Genomic DNA, 22,001 nt, shown 5'->3' with positions numbered 1-22,001 from the left:
CTGGCTGCTGGCGAGATCGTAAGAGTGGTTAACAGTCTTCTTATGGGTTAGGAAAATAAGCAAATAAGCGTTGAACTCTTCTTTTAACTCAATTCTTTAGCAAGCTTTCCTTTGCTTTTTAAATCGTGGAACAATATTGTACACCAAATGTTTTTAAGTATGCATATTGACTTCTTGGTAAGCTAATCTTTTATTATGCTGTAGAGTAGACATGTGGACTAGCAGTTACCCTTTTTCATAGCGCTGTCTGTGGTGTCAAACCCAAAAGCTTACACATGTCACCTTTCAGGTTTGGCGTCATGTTTATTTATTCCGCATGGCTCGCTAGTTTCCTTTGCTTTGCGCTGATGAAGAGAACATGTGGCTGGTTTACAGGGCACCAGGGCGGGAATGAACCAGAGTGACATATTACCAACGCCTCCCTCTGCAGCACAAGGCATCGCTCAAGTCTAAGATCCATCTCCTACTCCAACACCTCACCTTCAACCCTCTTGTGTTCTTCCCTTTAAGTTAGGCACGTTCTGCACAAATCTCAACACCATTCCTAATTTCTAAGTCTGTTTGATGTAATGGTTTGATTTCCTCGTCTTGTTGAGGTGTTTGGATGTGTGTGTGTGTGTGTGTGTGTGTGTGTGTGTGTGTGTGTGTGTGTGTGTGTGTGTGTGTGTGTGTGTGTGTGGGGGGGGGGGGGGGGGTGGGGGGCGATGTTAGATTTGCACCTTAATGTTATTTGGGATGCTCGTCAGCGATTCATTAAACCAGCTATGTGAGCAGACTAATTTCATGCCTCTCTCTCCTCCGCTGCCAGTGACACATTTAGCCGTCCCCAAAATTGCGGCACTTGCCATCCAATTCACGTCTGCGAACTAATTAGAGCCGCATTGTGTCAGCTGGCTTCTTGTCTGTTCTTCTCTTTTCAGTGGCTGGGTGTCTTACAGAGGATATATTTGCTCAGTTCCAAACTGGCCTTCAGTGATTGAGCCTCCCCTTTTGTCAGCTGTTCACACAGCATGCGCCTACTGTTTAACTGAGAAAATGCTATTAGAAAACACCCCAGTGTGTGTGTGTGTGTGTGTGTGTATGTGTGTGTGTGTGTGTGTGTGTGTGTGTGTGTGCTAGCACGCATATCAAGAAACATAAGCAGGGCCCATTTCCTTTGCTATTCTTATCCCTACGAGAATAATTCAATAACTTATTGCAAAGGAGAAAGCCGCCCCTGAAGCACTCTAACCTGTGCCCCCCCCCCCCCCCCCCCTCGGTCAGTAACAACATAATGGTTCGACCAGGTTTTTTCGGATGCCCGCTGCCGCTCTTCAGGTGGAACTCTCCAGGAAGCTTCATAAAGCTTTTTAGCAGTCAGCAGAAGTTCACACTCCCACCCACGGCAGCCCGGCAGCCTTTTCTCTCCACCCACAACCCCCCGAGCCTGCGTACCTACATCCTACACCCACACCTCACAGACCGAGCTCCTCTATTCATGCTTCATCAAGAAAAGAAGTCTGTGTTTCAAAGACCAACAGAAAGAAGGGCAAAGAGCTGTGATCTGTCTCCTTACCTTTTCTAAATGACTTGTTGTGTCTTACAACTCTGGATAAAAAGTATTGATCTGCTGCACATTGGTGAAACACTGGAATACTTTCACAGTGCAAGGTGTCAGTGGCTTCATACCTGTCCAATATACTTGTTTCTTATCTACGCTTTTATGGCCACCTAGACAAATCGGAACGATCATTTCATGTGAGAGTGATTTGAATGATCGAAGACGGTTTTGTTTTGTCTTTTAACAATTAATTTCTATAAATAAACTGCAGGGCTTTCTATTATAAATGTAGCACAGGTGAAGCGGTTTGTGTTGCTAATAGAAGACTGAGATTACATTTTTAAGAACACTCTAGCAGATTAAAGTTACAAGTAACAAGTAACTCTACAAAAGGTAAATGCTGCTGGGTTTGTGTGTTTGTGTGTCTGTGTGTCTGTGTGGGTGTCCGCAAAGTGCATGTGTGCCTCACCACACACCAGGGTTGTATAAAAGCCCAGACTGTGCCGTCCCACGCTGTGGACGGCACATTCAGCCTTTGAAAGCTTAGAGTCAGGATTTGGCGAGTTGATTCCCCAGAGTCATCACCTGAGCTCAGTTTGCTGGGAGACAGATGAATCGTGCCATGACTCAGCGCCGAAGGGATTATGCAGGAAAAAGGCTCCAGCTACAGTAATCTCAGGACAACACAAAAGAATGTCCTGGGGGACACCGCCTCAAACTGCACTGAAACTCCCACTGAAAGCACTGAGAACGTAAATAAATAAAATGAAGTGAGAACAGCAGCCTGGCCTGGTGTCAGGATGAGGTTATGAACACCTGCACACGGAGCATCTGCAGGACACAGTGACCTTAATTGGTGCTGCTAGTCCATTTATACAATGCAGCTTTACTTAACCTCAAATGGTTGTTTGATGCTTTATTAAAGCTCTGAATATCATATCAGGAATCTTTAACCGATGTGCTGAATAAATGCAGAAAGTATATTAAACTGCTCAGTAGGAGCCACAGCAGCTGCAGACATGGAGCTAAACATGGGTCAGATGACAAGAAACAAGAACTTCCTGAGGTTTCTTCTATTTTCTTTCCTGTTAAAATGTATTTTTTTAAGTTTGTCTTTATCTGAATCCAGAGTCTACAGACAGAAGTTGTCATATGTACAGATTGTAGAGCCCCCGCAGGCAATATTGTGATTTGTGAAATTGGGCAATATAAATTTAATTTACTTGCCGTAGTTATGCACCACTAGTATAATCTTACTGCACATTTTATGGCCAATTTGCAATTGCTATGGCTTCACATTCTGGCTTTCCAGGCCTGATGCCAGTCCACTGTATGACTGAATGAAAAGTGTTCTCAGCTTTCTACCTTCTTTGGCGCTACTTTCATTTTGCACGTTTGAATTTGAGTTTCAGACTTCCGTGTCGGCCAGATCAAAACCTGCAACCACCAGCACCACTCGGATTCAAAACACATCAGGAATGCACCACAGGAAATTGGGAAACCCTGGACACTTTCAGCCGCAGTATAAACGTAGCGTCCCCTGGACGTGTTCACCTGTGAGTGTCCACCACCTCTGTGGTCATTTCAAGTCCTGCTCCTGTTGCACTGAAGGAGGAATTTCCCTGAGACAGATCGGCGGATGACGTAGCCCAGGTCTTATCGGCACAGTAAGGGCAGTTATGTGTGGTCTCTACGCCCCCACCTTAACCACCCTCCCTTGGTCCACATGTCCCTCTCCCCTGGTGGTTCACCGCTATCAGGAAACAAACTATTAATCCACAGAACCATGCAACGTCGTGAGTGCACACATTTTCAGCATGGCTTGGCCCAGCAGGAATCAAAGCACAGAAACCTTGGCGGTGTTTCGGGACTCGGGACTGATCAGGACACTCGGCATACGACAGTCAGCAGGACATGAAGCTCGGCCTGCGGAACGGGGAACGCTGATATTGAACCATGTGGAGAAATGTGCAGAATCTGTAATAGAGGATCATGACTTGGAAGAGCAACAAAAGGCGTGAACGTGACAGTGATTAAGTATATTAATCAATGCGTGGATTGATTTGTGCATTCTGTGCAAATTATTGCGTGTGATGTGGACTGAAGACAAACGGAGCTGATGACTTCTGCTCAGCGTTTAGGACCTGGATTGCTGCTGGCTTTTGTTCTTGCCAACTAATCAGGGAGTGATTTACACCTGGGAGGCCAGGTGACTGCTGCTAACACCAATTAACTGGTAAGAGGGAAAGCCAGCAGTATCTGTAGAATATAGAGGCGGAGGATTTATCATTAAGTGTTTTTCTCTCCATCCAGTGAAAACCACATTTTCCAATTTTGATGTTTTTTACATTTTCAGATAAGTTGAAGGTTTTTGTGTTTCATCATGGTTTTTAGAAACTCCTTTAAACTCTAAAGGTGACATGGAGTATGTACATATGGATTGTTATAGACACAATGACATAACAAATACATGTCCTAAGTCTCTGTGTTAATTGTTTCGACATCTCTGAAGTCTCCAGTAAAATGTTAGAATATATTTCATGACACATTCATATTCATACTATTTACAATTTTGGGGATTTGGGGTAACAAGCTAACACTGCCCATCATCTGAAACTGCACTTCACCGTGAGGCTGTTTAACTAACTCCAATGTTAAACAACGTTAAACATTGTAACGTAGCATTAGAGGCTCAGAGCAACAGGAGTGATAAAGGCTGCCGGGTTGATGGATGGGTCCAATAAAACAAAGGCCTCATACTCAGGAGGCCGGCGTTCTTGTCCGGTGTGGAACCAGAAGTTGAAGTTATTTTTACCGAAGATGTTGGGCCACGTGACGCTACGTCACTGAGTCACATTACGTTAGGTCACACTTAACGTTAGCTCCAGACATTAAGTCTGGAGCTAACGTTTTTTCTAACCTTAATTAACCAATCGGTTTTGTTGCCACGCCAAAAGTCTGCCTCTGACATCATTGTAGACCTCTGTCCTCCAGTGTTTGCTAAATATTGCTCAGTTTTTCAAGGATCCGATTGAATTTTTTTTTTTGGAATATTTTATTTTTCCAAGTTTTTTAACCAAGCAAGAGAACGTGCAGAGCTTACAGAACACAGTACATTAAACATTACAAAAAATTACATAACACGCTAAGAAAGAAAAAAACACAAATACATGAAATAAAATTAAGTAAATAAATAAATAAATAATTCCCCCCACCCGAACAAACCAAAAAACAAAAAAGGTTGGTGCATAAAGTGACACAGCACAAAGCATATTGTAACTTAAAATAATTAGTCCTATTGTACTGTTAGTGTTGTACCCATGTACTCCAAATAAGGCTGCCAGATTTTCAAAAATAAATGATATCTTTTTCTGAGACTATATGTAATCTTTTCAAGAGGAATACAACTGTTCATTTCCACAGACCATTTGTCGATGAGAGTGGGGGAATCAGATTTCCATGTCATTGCAATACATTTCCTGGCCACACATAAAGCAATTACTGCAAGTTTAATTTGGGGCTTTGTTAAAGACCTGTTGAGAGTTGTGAAGTTTCCCAGTAAACATAGCTCAGGATCTAATGGAAAGGTAACACCTGTGATCTTAGTTATTGTATTACAAAAGTCATACCAAAAGGACCTCACCTTTGTGCAAAGCCAGGTACAGTGTAGGAAGGAGCCGACCTCTATACCACATCTGAAACACATTTCTGACAATTCAGGTTTGGATTTATGTAGCTTCTGTGGGGTGAGGTACAGCTGATGAAGAAAATTATAATGAACAAGTCTGTACCGGGCATTAACCGTTGCTGACAAACTGTTCTGGCACAAATCTGACCAGAGTTGTTCATCAATTGTTATATTCAAGTCTGATTCCCATCTCATCCTGGATCTGTGTAATCCTGGTTTTGGGCCCTCATTCAGCAACATGGAGTACGTTTTAGAAATAAATTTGTACACATTTCCCTGGTGAAGCAATTTTTCCACATTAGTTAACACAGGTAGAGTCATTCCAGGGCCCAGGTTGGTTCTCAAAAAAGATCTTAACTGGAGGTAACAAAAGAAAGTTCTACTGGACAAGTCATACTTTCTCTTCAGTTCTTCAAAAGACATGAGAAGTCCTTGATCAAAGCAATCTTCGAGATGCTGGATTCCTCTGTCATGCCAAGTCTCCAGAATCTTGTTATTTAGAGTCATGGGTAGAAGTTCATTTTGTCCTAGAGGTGTTTTTGGTGATAGTCTCATATTTAGTCCAAGAGTTTTGTGAACTTCATACCATATTTTAATAAAATGTTTCAAAATAGGATTGTCTGTCCTGCTGGATATGGTTTTGGATCCGATTGAATCTTAAAGGACAGTTCCATCAGAACAGATAATAATGTTGGAGAGAACAGCTCCGGTCTCAGGTGAACCAGTCCACCACAGCGTTCAGTCACAGTGAGGACAGAAGCTCCAGCCTTGGTGTGACTTTGAGGGAAATCTCAGTCGGCGTTCTGCTGCTGCACGTCTTTGAACCACACGGCCTTTCGCTCAGCCTTGTGGCATATTTCATACAAAGTCGCTGCTCCTCCCCGTCCTTCTGACGCACAAGCTGCAGCAGACCAAACGGAGCCGCACAGTTTAATGGACCCACAGCAGCTCAGCCTGCAGTCGACGAAAGATTGATGAATCTTTTTTCGTTTGTTTTTCATGGAGACGGTGTGTCTCTCTCTGTGTGTGTGTGTGTGTGTGTGTGTGTGTACGTCTGCATATATGGTGTCTGTGGCTGCACAGTACAACTTCAGGGGAATCACTCCCAATCCTCCAAGCGTTTGTTGATGAAGGCGTAACTCAAAGCCGAGGAGCGGACGGGTCGTTTTATGCCAAGGTGACATATTGGCGAGGGCGGCCATTTTGGATGCCGGTCAAGAAGGTGCAGTGAAGGTCAGCTGTTGCTTTTTTATCCTCGCCAGATAATTACACATTGTTCTCAGTGGGCAGAGCAGCCCAGCGTGCTGCAGCAGGGAGCCAAGTGGAAAATTAGTGGTTATCTAAGGAGGTAGGACGTCACAAGGCTTATTTTAGGCAACAGGGGTTCCTTCATATAATCAGCTACAAATAAGACGTTTGCATTAGATGGAGCATACAAAAGTCTTTCACTGCTCTGTGGCATAACATTTATTTTAAATGTGTAGTGAGGGTACTAAAAATGTTCCCATACATATATATGTATTGAAAGAAACATATTTTCTCCCGAATTACAGTTTTAAACACGTGGTAAACATTGTTAATAGAAATAATATAAAAAAGTAACATAACTACCATGTTTATATATATATAGGCTACTATGGTTTGGCTTGGTTAGATTTGAATTAATTGTTTCTAATCAAACTTAACAAATATGTTTGCCTTGAAACCTAACTGGCAATGAAGTTTCATGATGTGGGAACAAAAGTTTCCCAAAACTGTGTTCGAAAAAATATGCGATCATTCAGCTTTAAGTAATGTTGTGTGCACTGCTAACAGTAGGCCAAAGCTATTCTCACATAGCCAGACCTCAGCACTGTGTCAGTGCTAAAGAAAGGTCTGGCACACAGTATCATTCTGGTGAACGGGGAAAAACGTTCTGCTATGTTTGATATATGCATTTCTTTAAACCAATCTACGGGTATTGTAGTATTTCAAGCCATTGCCATACACCTGATCATTGGAGGCTCATGTGTTTTGTTTTTTTAAAGGCAGAGCTAATGTTTTTGTGGTTTAAAATCCAACTTTTTAATTGCGTTTAGCTCCATGGGGGAGAATCCTGCTGAGAATAGGAGCTTTTTAGTAACTTTCACACTTCAGTGGCTGAGCTGATTTACTCTTGTTGTTCAGCCCTGAAGTTATACTAAAATCTGAATATATATATATATTCTCCTGCTTTGTTCAGCTGTTGTCTGATGTTACGTCGTCATAAACTGACGGTGGCCGATGTTGCGACGTTGCATTATGTAGGTGCAAATATTCTGGCCGAACAGATGACTCATTCCCTCGCAGCACAGCCACTGCAGAGGTAGATCGTGGTGTGTGCATGTGTGCAACTATTGTGCTGCTCTGTGTCCCCGAAGACACTGTTTCAATGAATGACTTTGTTTTATTGCTGTTAATGTGTTTGTGTGTGTTGTCATGTTTGCCTGTGAGGGGATTATGTATCTGAAGTCTGTTCATGGGTGTGCTCGCATGTAAACGTCTTTATGTTTCTGTTTGTATTGCATTTTTGGCAGGCATATGTTAAGAAGAGAGCAATAAGTAGACGTTTGCAGCCTGCTGCCCCCGGTACATCTGCAGGGGTGGTTGGGGTTGACAGTGACTCAGCGATTTCTTGGCAATGTCCTTAAAAACTGACTCAACTCGTGTAGGAGAAAACAAACTCTGCAGCGGTCATTGATAACTTAGCGTGTGTGTGTGTGTGTGTGTGTGTGTGTGTGTGTGTGTGTGTGTGTGTGTGTGTCACAGCAGCAGGGGCCTTCTCTTTGCATCAGGATCCTCCGGGCGGCTCAGCGGGGCCACAACACATCACTGAGTCCTGCAGCCCTGAGCTCGGACAGCCCTGCCACTGCCAATATGTGTGCGTATGCGCGGCGCACAGCTGCCGACCCCCTGCAGAAAGTTCTGGATGCTGCCGGCTTGACCGACCTGCTGTCCTCACCGGTTCTTCTTTCGTCTGCCCTCCATCTGTGTACTAGTGCAAAGTCAACCCTTTGCCTGACCGCATACTAATTCAAGCTTTCTCAATGGAAAACATCTCTACAAATGGGCAGAATACATTCTAAATGTCTCCGGTTTTTAGTGTGAAATTGTGGCGCACTGTTGTCCTGCAACGCTTGCACACCGAAAAGATGCTCCTCAAAAAAATGGGAAATTTTTAAAAATTTTCAAATTTGCAGTCAAGTCAGATCTGATTAATGTCCATCAATGCTTGACTTGAAATGTCTTAGCAAACAACAGTTAAGTACATTCAAAACACGGATTGCCACAGTAGTGCACTGTCAGCATTAGGATACTTCATTGGTGTAACCGTTAGTAGGGCTGACCCAGAATAGTCAACGAGTCAACGAGTCAACGATTTGATCTCACAGTCCAATCAACGACGTGGTGGGACAATGTGGCTATGAAACAAAGGATCATACCATTCTGGCTATTTGGAATAGCTTGGTTCCTCCCAATTACTCATAATATATTGCATATTTTGGTGTAAGTATCAGCCTATCAATAAGTTGTATTCAAATAACTTTGTTTTTTGGTTTTTAAGTCAATCTCCTTTGTGTGCGTGAATGCAGATTGAGTTGCACTATCCAAATTTGGGGACCCATCGGAGCAGCATCTTTGAGATGAGGTATTAGCAACATAAGGCTGCTGTTTCAAAATGGAAGAATACATTATTTAAGCTTAATATTTTTTATTTATGAATGACTTTATGAATGCGGGGGAGGTATGTAGAAACATCTGAAACAACAGCTACATGGCCATTAATATTGATTATTTGACTATTTTTATATGAATAAATCATGCTTAATTAGAGGGTGGTCAATGAGAAAAGTTGTGTTTTGTAATTTGCTGTCTTGTTTTTTGCAAACAAAGACAATTACACTTTCTCACAGACTTCTATACAATCAAACTTCTTTTTGGAACAAGAGGAGTTTAAGGCACTTCTGCTTTGGCTTCACTTTTCAGACCCGGAGGTTGTCGCCTTCTGACAAATCCGTCCACTTCGTCTTTGTTAGATGAGTTGTTGTCTTTTGAAATGTGACCAACAAAGGCAGAGTCTTCAGAGAATTGTGTAGATGTGAACAAGAATGTGAGATAAAACCGCACACTGTGTGCAAACCATTCACACTTTGGTATTTCTTCTTAATTGATAACTGATGATGTTATACTGACATTTCAGGTACTCTCACTATTGTTATGTATCATGTTGGACTCCATATCTCAGCATGTGAATTGGTGAATAATAGTTTACATAGCTGATCAGAATAATGTCCAAAACTGTGAAAACGAGACCAAAGTTGTTAAAAAACTGAAAATAAAAAACATTTATGAACCCTTTCCTTTTCAGGTACTTTGCTACTTCCTCACTTGATCCCAACCAGCTGGCTATAGTTGCGGCTGGAAGGACGCCAGCTGGTGTTATAGATTCTTGGCATTGATCTCACAGATGTATCCGCCGTCTGTGTTCTGCCAACAAACCTGTGAGATACAACACCGTTTACCGTCCAAGACATTAAAGGCTGCCTGCCTCATTTTAACACAAAAATCAATATATATATATACAACTGAGGACAATGCTCAACGTCACGAGTCCAGTATATTTACAGATGTACTTATAGATGGTGTCACAAATACAGCTGTTACTTTAATACTTAGAAATGGTCATTTGAGAGCCATAAAAACTTGGATCATGAAATAATAACACCGGTGATAGTCAACTGCAAATTTCAGTGAAAAAGACCAAAAGAGGGCAGAAACATTCCTGCAGAATAATGAACGCTGTACACTAAATGTACTGGGTAGTCACACACATACACACACACACACTCACACACACACAATCCAGAGAGTGCTCCATAATGCTAATGTGTGCTATCCAGTCATCCCTCTCACCACGGCGTATAGTTAAGTGTCATGCAGCCTCGGCGTTCGCTGTTAATAACCGCTTTCTAGGTCGAAGCGTGAATCAGTGCTGAGCATCAGCAGCTCTCGCGCAGCACAGCGTCTCTCGGCTCCGCGGCTATGCAGGTGAAGTGTTTTGATTCCCTGGACTCCCCACCGAGACCAGAAAAAAAAAGAAAGAAATTCATTTGGAGACTCAATTAGCACCGGGGAAGAAAAAAGGACGGATGTGTTTGTGTGTTTAGGTTCAGAGAGGCTCGGTCGACTGCACGGATGACTGACTGCCATATGGTTTTAGTGTCTGTACGTGTGTGTCCATGTAAGTGTGTGTACATGTAAGTGTGTGTCCATGTAAGTGTGTGTACATGTAAGTGTGTGTCTGTGTTAAGACAGTGATGAACGTGAAAAAAGTACATTTGATGTCCTTTTTTTTGCATAAATGTCTATTTAGAAATACTAGTATGGCTTCAACATAGTCAGCTAGCCACAAAAGGAACCAACACAGGATTATCACTATTACTATATATACTGTATGTATAAACGGAACAATGAAAGCTAAATGTTGGTGTGTAGGCAATGTTTTGCCAACATAGTAACACTGGGGGTCATAAACATATTCAAGCCAGGATCAGACCACATGATATCAGCCTACAAAAAGGCCCGATCAAACACACATTGGGCATCGGAAACAAGTAATCATATTTCTTGATATTTCTGATACAGAAAGTCAGTCTCCAGGTTCACCTGCCGGATCAGCCTTTCATGACTGCGCAATAGGTCTGAGATCAACAGGCAGTCTGACACGAACAGCTCCCAGTGATCGCCTCGTCTGACAAGGTGACTATGTTATGAAGTCTGAGCCCATCATTAGCTCACACAAAGGAATATTAGTCGCGAGTGTGTTGTAGAAAATACCACACTCGTGTGAAACCCTTACTGTGTGAAAACACAATGTAACCAGAAGGTACCTAATGAACTAAACATCCCAATTAAAACGACATTTAAAGAGTGGGAAATCTGGCTTTTCATGTGTTCAGTGCAAGTGTGCATTCAGCTATTTAAGGTGCTTATTTAAGGTGCCTTTCTGCTCATTCAACTGTTTCCACGTACAGAATACTTCAGGGACTTTCCATGTTGGAAATGAAAAGATTTGAATGACAGCTGCGTCGGCCACATGGGGATTCCCTCTGCAGTTGTCGGGCTGCCCGCCCCCGGCAGGCTGTTGCAGGGCAGATAACCCCCGCACATTTGGAGAACGTCAATCAATTGTCATTATTATATAAGAAAATAAAGTACAGCACTGCACACAGGCTGTCTGTTAGAGCGTAGACGTCTGCAGCCGAGAGGACCTGACAAACGTAAGAAATGTGGTCCAGGTTTGGATCCATTTTAGAGAGATTTTATCACAGTAAAGCTAATGCATACTGATCATTTTGTTGACACACAAGGAAAGCTGCCAACAGAAGATTTAGATTTTACTGTTTGGATTGAATCCCATGGCTGCTGCAAAAGAGCACGAGTGCCTCAAACAGTCCCAGAACCAACCCGGGTTAAATAAATGCACTTTTCCCTTTTCATATTATGACAATAGCACTGCCTATGGAAAGCCTCGGGGGGGGGAGGCTTCATCATGTAATAAACTAGATCTTTTGGACACGGCTGCTCCTAAAGACAGTGGTCTGTAACTTCAGTTTAAATACCCTCAGGTCAGTCACTGTCACTTCACCACGATTATAAAACACACGACACACACAGTGTGACATGAAGACCTTCAGGGTGAGTTGTCGGACCATGATGACAAATAAAATGTCGATGCATCAATCATCTTATATTGACCCCTTCAGTAGAGGCGACCTGTGCTTCTGAAGAAAAGCTGCCTGGAATATGAGCTCTCTTTTTCCTGTGGTTTTGAAAGCTCAGAAGCCTTTAGATAATAATGGCCATGTGTCCTGCCAATAGATTTCCACCGAACCATATCACAATTTTACAAACTTCATAACCACATATCCATTGAGGGCCTATTCTTATGTAAAACATGTGAACTATTACATATTTGGTTTGAATCTGCTGGAAGCTGTTTAAAACAGATTTTAAAAACCTCTGCGTCTGAAAAGTGAAGTCAATGCTTCATGTCTTAAAGCTGCATTCTCTCTAGTGTCCACCAGGGGGCGACTCCTCTGGTTGTATAGAAGTCTAGTCTAAAATGACTCTACTTCTCTCTTGATTTATTCCCTCAGTAAACATTGTAAACATGAGTTTATGGTCTCAATCTCTAGTTTACAGTCTTCTTCAATACAGCATGATGTTCATTTAGTACATTATGCTCCATTTAGAGTCAAACAGACCATAAAGCAGGGTATGATTTAGGGGCGGGGCTACACGGTGATTGACAGGTCGCTACCACAGCGTTGTCCGGTCTGTTGTCTGTGTTTTTGTCTTAGAACGTTAACCCTTTCACAGTGTGTTTTCACTTAATGGAAGTTAATGGGAACATTTTGGTTGCCTAAAAATGTCTTGAGCTTCACCCTTCTCGTGTCACTTCTGGTTGCAGAAACCAAGATGGCGACGGACAAAAAGCCAAACTCAAGGCTTCAAAACGACAGTCCTGAAACCAACGGGTGATGTCACTGTAACTACGTCCACTTCTTGTATACAGTCTATGGTTGCCAGGAATAGTGAACATCCAGTGCTGTTTCACTGAGTTTAATCTTTTTGTGTGAAAATGTTAATAATATTAAAAGTCGACAAAATGAAAAGTCTTAATAACTCACAGTCAAAAATTGAAAGGCAGCTGGACTCGAGGTTTGAAACCTGTGTTTGTTTCCCAAAGGAAGACTCTGCACCATCAATGATAAAACAGCTGTGCTCGAGAGGGCAGATATCATTACTGCACATCAATTTATCAGGATTACGTTGCCTCCCTTCTCGGCTCATTTCTCTGAATTGGGTTCAAAAAGGCTGATATCTGCCATAAAACATTATTCTTATATGCCAAGTCAACTGAAAGCCAGTTAAGTGTGAAGAAGCTCATTTGAATTGCTCACAGAGACTGCCCACCCATGCGCAAAGGTTTTATATGAAATCCAGCAGGAAGCGTGTGTCATATAAAAACATGTCATGTTCTCTAAGCCTTGGGTTAAACGCTTGTAAGGTGTGACGCGTATGTTGGTGGTCTAAATGAAATGAATAGCTAACACAAACGGCATTTCCGAATTGTGGAAAAAAATGAAGCAATATTTTGGACAAAAAGCACTCTGTTCTCGATGTTAGAAACATGTCGTAATATCACAGCTGATGGGGACTGCTACTGCATAAAAGCTGTTTTAGCTGCATGTGGCCACGTTTCCATTGTTTAAAACAGAGCTTAACGTAGAAAGGAAAAATTGCCGTTTTTTACAATCACAGTCTTGCTGCACAAAGGCTCTGTGTGTGTGTGTGTGTGTGTGCATACAGCTCTTTATAAAGCTCTTAAAGACACAGTCCACATCAGCCTCATCTGCACAGAATGGACAGAGCAAGACGCATAGACGGAGGGCAGCGAGGAGGAGAGGAGGAAAAGGAAGACGAAAAGATGAGCAAAGAGGGAGGACATGCAGAAGAAGTCTGTTTAAACATGTCCTTACAGGGAGGGGAAGTACATCATGTGGTAAATACTTTGATTTGAAAGCACAAATGAAATCCAGACACCAGAGAGTCTCTGTATCTCTCTTTGAGCAAGTAAACAAATAACAGCCCACCTACCCGCCGAGGTTTGTAAGGTCACACAGGAGTTACAAATCTCCATACAGCCATGAATCCTCTCGGGTTCTTCAGCTAGTTTTAATTAATCCTTTAGGATAATTATGTTTTATCTCCTATGTGACCACACGAGCACAGCCTCATCCAGCACGCTGCGTATTTATTACATGCTCACAGTTACACTATCAATGTATGCCACTTTACAATGAATGCTGGTTTCCATAACGACACATTAACATAAGCACTGTATGAGTGTAAATGTGCTCAGCAGGGGGCTTTTAGAGAGGTTTTACACTATTTATTACATCACTCTAATGTATTTCTTGACACAACACCCAAAGCCTTTGAAAGGCAAGTTTCGTCTCTGTTTATTCCATAGTTATGGGTAATATTATCCCAAAGCCATATTAATTCCATCAATCCGTTCTGTCTGTTCTCAAAACACGACGGAAATCCATCCGGGCAATTAGCTCAAGATATTCTCTTACAGAGGCGGCGATACCTGAAGAACATGGCCCATCTTTTAAAAGACTCTTGAATGCATCGCTTGTTCCTAAAATGAGACGCATGGTTTGCACATGAAAGGGAGCAATGAGAGAAAATAGTAGGAATTCAAATCTGAAGTTGATTGACAGCAGCGTGGCCTTTCTTTTGTTTTAGTCCCTCAAATGACCTAAATTCAAAAATTTGCTTCGAGGTTTTACGTTGATTTTAGTTGAGACAGTTTAATATGCTTGTATTTTGTATCTTCTTTTTAAACCTACGCAAAGGACATTTCAGAATTTTAATACTATATTTCTATGTCATTATCATTTATTTTTCTTGTAGTTATCATTTTTTTCTTTTCACCACTCTCAGGTCTCACTCTCAATGTGACTTCCTCAATAAACAAAGTGTATATACTCAGTGTGTATATAATTGTTTGCGTCCTGAACAAATGCTCTGCAGTACGGGACACCTACAGTTATTATAAAGTGATATTTTCTGTTGACTCACCAAGTTTGTCTTCTTAGAGAATGTTTACATGTGGCTCAACAGCAGGCTGATCTGTCTGAACTGGAGTGCTACCGTTCCCCGGCGTTCCCTCTCTGTTCCCTTGCTGTGTTTTTATTCTCACCCGAGCAGGAGGTCCGTCGCATCCCACTGATTACGAAACCCTGTGTGTGTCCATGTGTGTGTGTGCGCCAGGCTTTGTTTATCAGTATGTCAGTGGGTTTGACTTGGATGTTTTTGTCCCGGTGGTCCGTGTCAGTGCTCACGTGTTTGTGTGTCAAACTCCACTTTTGTGTTTTTATGTGCATTTTAGTCGGGATCATACTTCTGTCTTTGTGAGGACACTCACTGACATAATGTATTCCCTGACCCTAACCTTAACCATCGCAACTCAATGCCTGATCCAAACCATTACCCTAACCCAAACCTGAACCAACCTGAACCATAGACGGTCAGTCCTAGGTTTATGAATCTCAAAGTGGTTCAGATCGTCGCCATCTTGGCAGTGACGACACAACCTGCCTCATCCAACAAAGAGGTGTATCGTCGGTGGAGCTGGGGCGGCACAAGTGACGCATCAGAGCAGACAGCTAGCAATTAGCAATCTAAAATGGCACCCACCTGTCACTCAAAGCAGCCACGCCCCCGATCATATCTTTTCTTGCACCAGACTGTAAAAATTGTCCTTTTTTGGTATAAGGTTTGACATTTTCAAATAGAGGTCTACAGGGATCGACTCGCTTTTGGAGCCAGCCTCAAGGGGCCATTTGAGGAACTGCAGTTTTTGGCACTTCAACATTGGCTTCATTTATCAGCACCAGAGATGCTGCTTGTTCTGCATCCTCAAAAAGGGGTTTTAATATCTGTCCCGACGTGGGGACCAACCAAAATGACCTCACTTTCCAAAAATGTCCTCACTCTGAAGGTCTATAACTCACATTGGTCCTCACAAAGATAGCTGCACACACATACACACACACACACACACACACACACACACACACACACAGAGTTACGTTATCATCTAAAGAAAGCTAAAGACGACTACTGAGGTCCGCCCAGTCTCTCTGTCTGTTTGTCACACATTTTGCCTCTCTCTCTCTTGCCACGCTCAAGCAAACACTGAATCACACACACACACACACACACACACACACACACACACACACACACACACACACACACACACACACTGAATCACACACACGTCCCCGTTTCCCCGGTGGCTGCCTGATTGAGGTTTCCTGGCCTCGCCCTTTAGATTTACTGTAATCGCCGATGGAGGGAGAGAGGAAAGAAAGGGAAGGAAAGCTAAATTGACAGACGGAAAAGCAAAGAGGGGACAGAGAGAGTGATGGAGTAAAGGTAGAGAGGGTTAGGGAGCTGTGCGAAAATCGAATGATGAATTAATGAATGATAGAAGTAGGGGAGGAAAGATGAGAGAGGGAGGAACTCCGAGGCCACAGAGGAGAGAAAACATCTCCCATTAAACGGAGATTACAGCTTCTGCCGGTCCAGAGTGCAGCGCGACTTTACACCCTCTGCCATCAGCCTGCTGATGATATAACACCCAGTCTTAAAGATCAATTTGTCACTTTTCATCTCCTCCTACACCTCTTTCTCCTCCTCCTCCTCCACCGGGGCTGAGGGCAGAGATGCCAGAGGAGGAGGAGGAGGAGGAGGAGGAAGAAGGTGGGGGAGGGAGGAGCTGGAGTCGCAGCTTCGACAGAAAGAGGTGAGAGAGCTGACTTCCATTTACGAGACATTTTTTGGATGATATCATCTGCAATAAATCCTCCCCTCTCCCTGTTGCATGGTTTCCCGTTCTTGCAATAGGTCACACACACACACACACACACACACACACACACACACACACACACACACACACACACACACACACACTGACAAACACACCCACACATTGCTGTAACTGCCCTGCAGACTGAATCAATTCCTCATTTGTCCTTAGTTTTCTCCTCACTGCCAGTTCTATAAAACTGTGGTTCAGGGACTCCAGCGGTCCTTAAAGAGGTTATATGGGGTTTGATCTTTTTCTCTCCAGATTAAAAGGACCAGACAGGTGTTTATGCATAATTTAAACTTTAAACAGTTCACGGTGTACGGTTAAAGTCCGCTAAAGAAGTGGGCGGGCTTAGAATGTAACAACAGAGGACAGTGGCCTGATATGATCGTAAACAAATGTCATATTTTTAACAGGAAGAAACAATGATTGGATTTTAATATGTTGTTTTTTGCATATATTGTTAAATAGCTGCACAATATGACCGAGGATGTGATCTTAAAGTGTTTTAAAATCAAGTGATTCGGGGTGAACCAACTATAACATCCCGGTACAGACTGGTGACCCACTCCTCAGATGAGCCATTCATCTTCTGGAGGACAACAACATGAACAACTTTAAGACCTTCTGATCAATGATTTCCGATCGATGATGACAAGTCCTCGGTGCCTTTAGAGACAGGCTTGGTCTTCACTGTATAAAACAGACAGAATACAAATCACGGACTAGATGGGAGCAGATGGAGTGTGAGTATCGCCTTAGAGCACAGAGAGAGAGAGAGAGAAGTGAGATAATAACCCACAGCTAATCCACTGCACACTAAAAACTCATTACTCCTCAAGAAGAAAACCAAAAATCTTGCTCCCCAAGCCGGAAAGAAATACTCTGCTTAAGGTGAAGGCCTCGGCACAAACTGCCTGGTTTTCCTCATGTGTGAAATTTCTTTTATGCACAGTTCAGCGGATTTGACTCGTCTTTATTGAAGAGCCTGTTGGTGGGCACCTACACTAACACCCCCCCCCAGCAGTGTAACACACACACACACACACACACACACACACACACACACACACGTCTAAATACAAGATGAACACACAGCTGCTGTACCTGACACAAACCAACACAACACAGCCACAGAGACCGGCAGCCTTAAAGCAACATATCAAATCAGTCTACAAACCATGTCTGGTATACACTGGGTTCAAGGACCAAGTCTGCATAAAATGACCAGAACAAGCAGAACTAGATCAAACCCTTGCAATATGAAAGGGTTCTTGGTAGATACACCTGGGTGGGTTCTAGATGAAACCCTTGCAATGTCAAAGGGTGGGTTCTAGATCAAATCCTTTGAACATAAAATGGTTCTTGGTAGACCTCTGTGGGTTGGTTCTAGTTGAAACCCTTGCATTATGAAAGGGTTCTCAGTAGAACCCCCTGGATTGGTTCTTGTCAAAACCTTTGCAATATGAAATGGTTCTAGATAAACTTTTGGAATATGAAATAATTCTCGGTAGAAACCCCTGTGTGGGTTCTAGATGAAACCCTTGGAGTATAAAAGGGTTCTCGGTGGAACCCCCTGGGGGAGTTTTTGCACTCTTAGAAGAGGGAAAGGTTCTTGGTCGAAACACCAGAGAGAGTTCTGGGTGGAAAGATTACTACATGGGAGGGTCCTCTGAAGAGCCTCTTATAGGGGGTTCTGGGTGGAACCGTTCACAGATAGTTCTAGTTGTACCCCTTTATGTTGAGTTCTAGGTATAGAGCCATCTAAAAGGGTACCAGGTGGAACCTTTATAACCTTTGAGCCAATCAGAAAGCACTCAGTGGACGAACTGAAGAGTTCTAATTAGACCATATCTTGTCCTGTGAAAATGTAAACAGGAAGTAGCACACTGCAGGAGCTAACCAGCATGACAAAATCAGTCCGCTGTGTTTAAAGAAGGCTCACAGCTCACTTGGAAACGCATGACATCACATACGTCCATGCACCAATCAGGATTTTGTGAGCTGACAGTTGTGGGGTTGTTAGTTTGTGCCGCTCGACCGATCAAATGTGATCAAACCGTGTATTGGCCTGTAAAAGTGGGCGGGCTTAGAATGTAGCGTGAGACAGAACTACAGAGGACAGTGGGCTGACATGATTGGAAGAAATTGGTTTGTTACTAGCATACGTAAACAAATGTCATATTATCTACAGGAAGAAACAATGATTGGATTTTGATATATAACAAAATGTTGTTTTTTTTGCATATATTGTTAAATAGCTGCACAATATGACCGAGGATGATCTTAAAGCACTAGTATGTTCTCTTTAACTTTTACCTTTAATATTTACTGTTATAATGAAACACTTCAAATAAAAAAACAAGGTTTCAGAGGCTTTATTGGGCTGTTTAATCACACCAGATGTTTGAGGACCACAAAGGACTTTTTAGTGCCGATGCGTCAGAGCATCTCCAGAGCGCACCAACAACAGCAGACCAGGGTTGGATTTCCACTCGCACCAAATCACCACGCAGCGTCTCTGCTGGGTGAAAACCACCGAGGCCCTTTCACCTTCCACTGCACCATCTGCATATCCATACATAATAACAAGTCCATACTCACTCAAAATTCATTACTCTGTTATGTTAATCTCACGTCAGGGGAGTCGTTGCAGCACAAGCAATTAGAAAACCGTTCACATGCCCGCATGGCGATTAGATTCTGCCTTGATTACCCCCCCCCCCCCCCCCCTTCAGGTGTAAAATGTGTACGCAGCATGTCGAGATAAGGGTCGCTGCAGCGTCCAGCCAAGAGGCTCCACTACGGGGCTGGTTAATGGTAACACCGTCACCCAGCCACCGCAAAAGACCTTTAACACCTCTTGGTAAAGCAGGTTGCACTCACTGGAACATGAAATGCCCTTTTGACAACGGCGGCTCAGGCGACGTTACAAATCACCAGCCTGTTACGGTAAGCTGTACTCAGTGTGCCCCAGGGGCCAACTGCTGTACGCCATGTGTGCAGCAAGCCAGCAGCAGATGTGGAGGAAGAACACCAACAAGGACGGGAAACAAGAAATAAAACATCACCTCCACCACAGCTGTCTGAGGCTGGAATGAATAACGTGTGAATTTATGCATCGATGACGCAAACTTGGGAAGGCACTGCACATCAAAAAAGGTCTGACGGACGTTTTAAGGGAAAATTAAACCTCCAGGAAACACCATCGCACTCACTCACACACACACACACACACACACACACACACACACACACACACACGCGCGCGCGCACGTTCAATATGCATTCACACTCTGGGGCACAACAGTGACAAAAACAAAGGTTGCTCTTACCTCCCAACGCTTGCTTCATAACGAAATTCATGACGATGGCTTGTAATTCCCTGCCTTCCTTGTCCGAGCAATGTTACATTCAATTGTGACAGAAGAAGAAGTCCTTTGTGGCCAGATCTGCGAGTAAAAAAAAACAAAACAAAAAAATATTTAAAGAAATCAATAATCCTAAACTTTATAATCCTATAACGCATCAATGAACAACACATAGTATGGAAATTGACCATGCGTAGGATAAGGAGGTCACTATAAACTCACTTTACACTACTACAGACTCGCTCCGCATTAAATATTCATAGAATATTGTAGAAAGCATTTCTGAAATGACTCCACATTTAGCTGCGATTACAGATTGCACGGAGCCGAACAGTCGCATGTAGACTTAAATAATCTGTATTTGAGTGTTCCTCAATGCGCCAATTGAAGGACACCAAGGTCAATGGTTCAAACACAACCTGCACACACACACACACACACACACACACACACACACACACACACGCCGGAAAACACGGAGAGAGAAAAAAAAAACACCGTAAATCTGCAACCCCAAAATCAGCGGCTACAGCTCAAGCATTTCCTCCCAAATGTGGCGCTTGTTTCCCGGACAGCTGTGTGTTTGGTTACCGGGCGCTGAAGAGAGAACGTGTCACGACAGCAGACGAGCGAGTTCTGACAAAGTGCACGGTGCGAGTCCTCAGCTTGGCCAGGACAGGTCTGTTGTCATGCATGTGGACGCCGGACTAAACCACCGCTGTGTGGGTTTTTTTTGTTTTTTTTGTTCCTGATCATGTGGTAAAACTTTGCATCCTCCATTGGAGGGAGATTGGACACAGCCATCCCGCTCCGGCATCAAACACGGTGCTCGCACCGTGCGTTAATTAATAAAGCAGCGATGTTTGCATCTACGTGTGTGCGGTGAACGTGCATTCAAATATGTTTCGACCTGACAACGAGAGATACACATGCGCTTCCTCGTCTTCGAGCGGAGCCTGGTTTTTCAGCACCACCGCGAGTGGATAGCTCCCCCGAACCCGTTGAAATCGCTGCTGAAGCGGCCGCGTCAAGCGTCGATTTACCTCCGTCCCTGGCTGTGACTGGCTGAAATCCTCCTCACACACTCTCTCTCACGCGCACACACCGAACGGGGGAGAGCAGAGAGCTTGGGCTGCAGCGAAGTTATCCCGCAGCAGACAGCAACAGCAGCACAGGCTAATCTAACTGCAACGTCCCTCGCATCTCCGGCTCCCGGGGCTGGAAGAAGAAGAAGAAAAAGAAGAAGAAGAAGAAGAAGAAGAAGAAAAAAGGGACGTCCTTGGTGCCTCCTCCTGCCTGCCGCGCTCGTCTTCCTGCACACACACACACACACACACACACACACACACACACACACACACACACACAGTCACTCACTTACACTCACACACACAGAGAAAGAGGAGGAGTAGAGGAGGAGGGGGTGGTGGTGGTTTGGTGAGAGTGAAGCAGCTGCCGTTCACACCGTGATGGGAAAGAGCCTGAATCACATGGAGAGAGAGAGAGAGAGAGAGAGAGAGAGAGAGAGAGAGAGAGAGAGAGAGAGAGAAAGAGAGAGAGAGAGAAAACGTCCCACTAGCGTCCTCCTGACCGATAAAGACAGATCAATTATTCAGCCCTGACGCTGGCTGGCTGCTCCGTCCTCACAGCCCGCCCCCCCCTCGTCTCTGCATCGGGGAGAGATTGGGAATGGGAACCGGGAGATGGGGATCGGGTAACTACGTGGTGAGCTGGATGCCCCTTTGTTTGCCGGCACTGTCTTGTGCAACGTGAGACGATGGATGCGATGTGAAAACATCTACCCAATCCTTTCTGGGGTTCCCCCCATGATGGCGTAGTAAAAGAGCTCGCGCTGGAATTCCCTATAGCAACATGTTATTTATCACATTTGAGTCGTTACATTAAGATATTCTTGTAGACATCAGG

At 43.6% G+C, this 22,001-nt stretch overlaps 1 protein-coding gene across 4 annotated transcripts in view; it reads right to left on the bottom strand.

The window, feature by feature from the left end:
• LOC137875117 (complexin-1-like) overlaps nt 1-21,528 on the bottom strand; it is a 51,856-nt gene extending 30,328 nt beyond the window's left edge. The window contains exons 1-2 of one of the 4 annotated variants that reach the window (XM_068714095.1): nt 21,119-21,528; nt 20,040-20,156 (exon numbers count right to left, since the gene is read on the bottom strand). In XM_068714095.1, coding sequence (XP_068570196.1) covers nt 20,040-20,070 — 31 coding nt within the window. In that variant the 5' untranslated portion in view covers nt 20,071-20,156; nt 21,119-21,528. The other 3 variants (XM_068714099.1, XM_068714097.1, XM_068714096.1) reach the window with 3 other exon arrangements.
• Nucleotides 21,529-22,001: the final 473 nt, after the last annotated feature.

This window comes from Cebidichthys violaceus, unplaced genomic scaffold, assembly GCF_023349555.1.
Source record: "Cebidichthys violaceus isolate CVI_PGR_0920_01 unplaced genomic scaffold, fCebVio1.0.p SCAF_2, whole genome shotgun sequence".
Classification (NCBI taxonomy): Eukaryota; Metazoa; Chordata; class Actinopteri; order Perciformes; family Stichaeidae; genus Cebidichthys; species Cebidichthys violaceus.
This window is presented reverse-complemented; position numbering and strand designations above follow the sequence as displayed.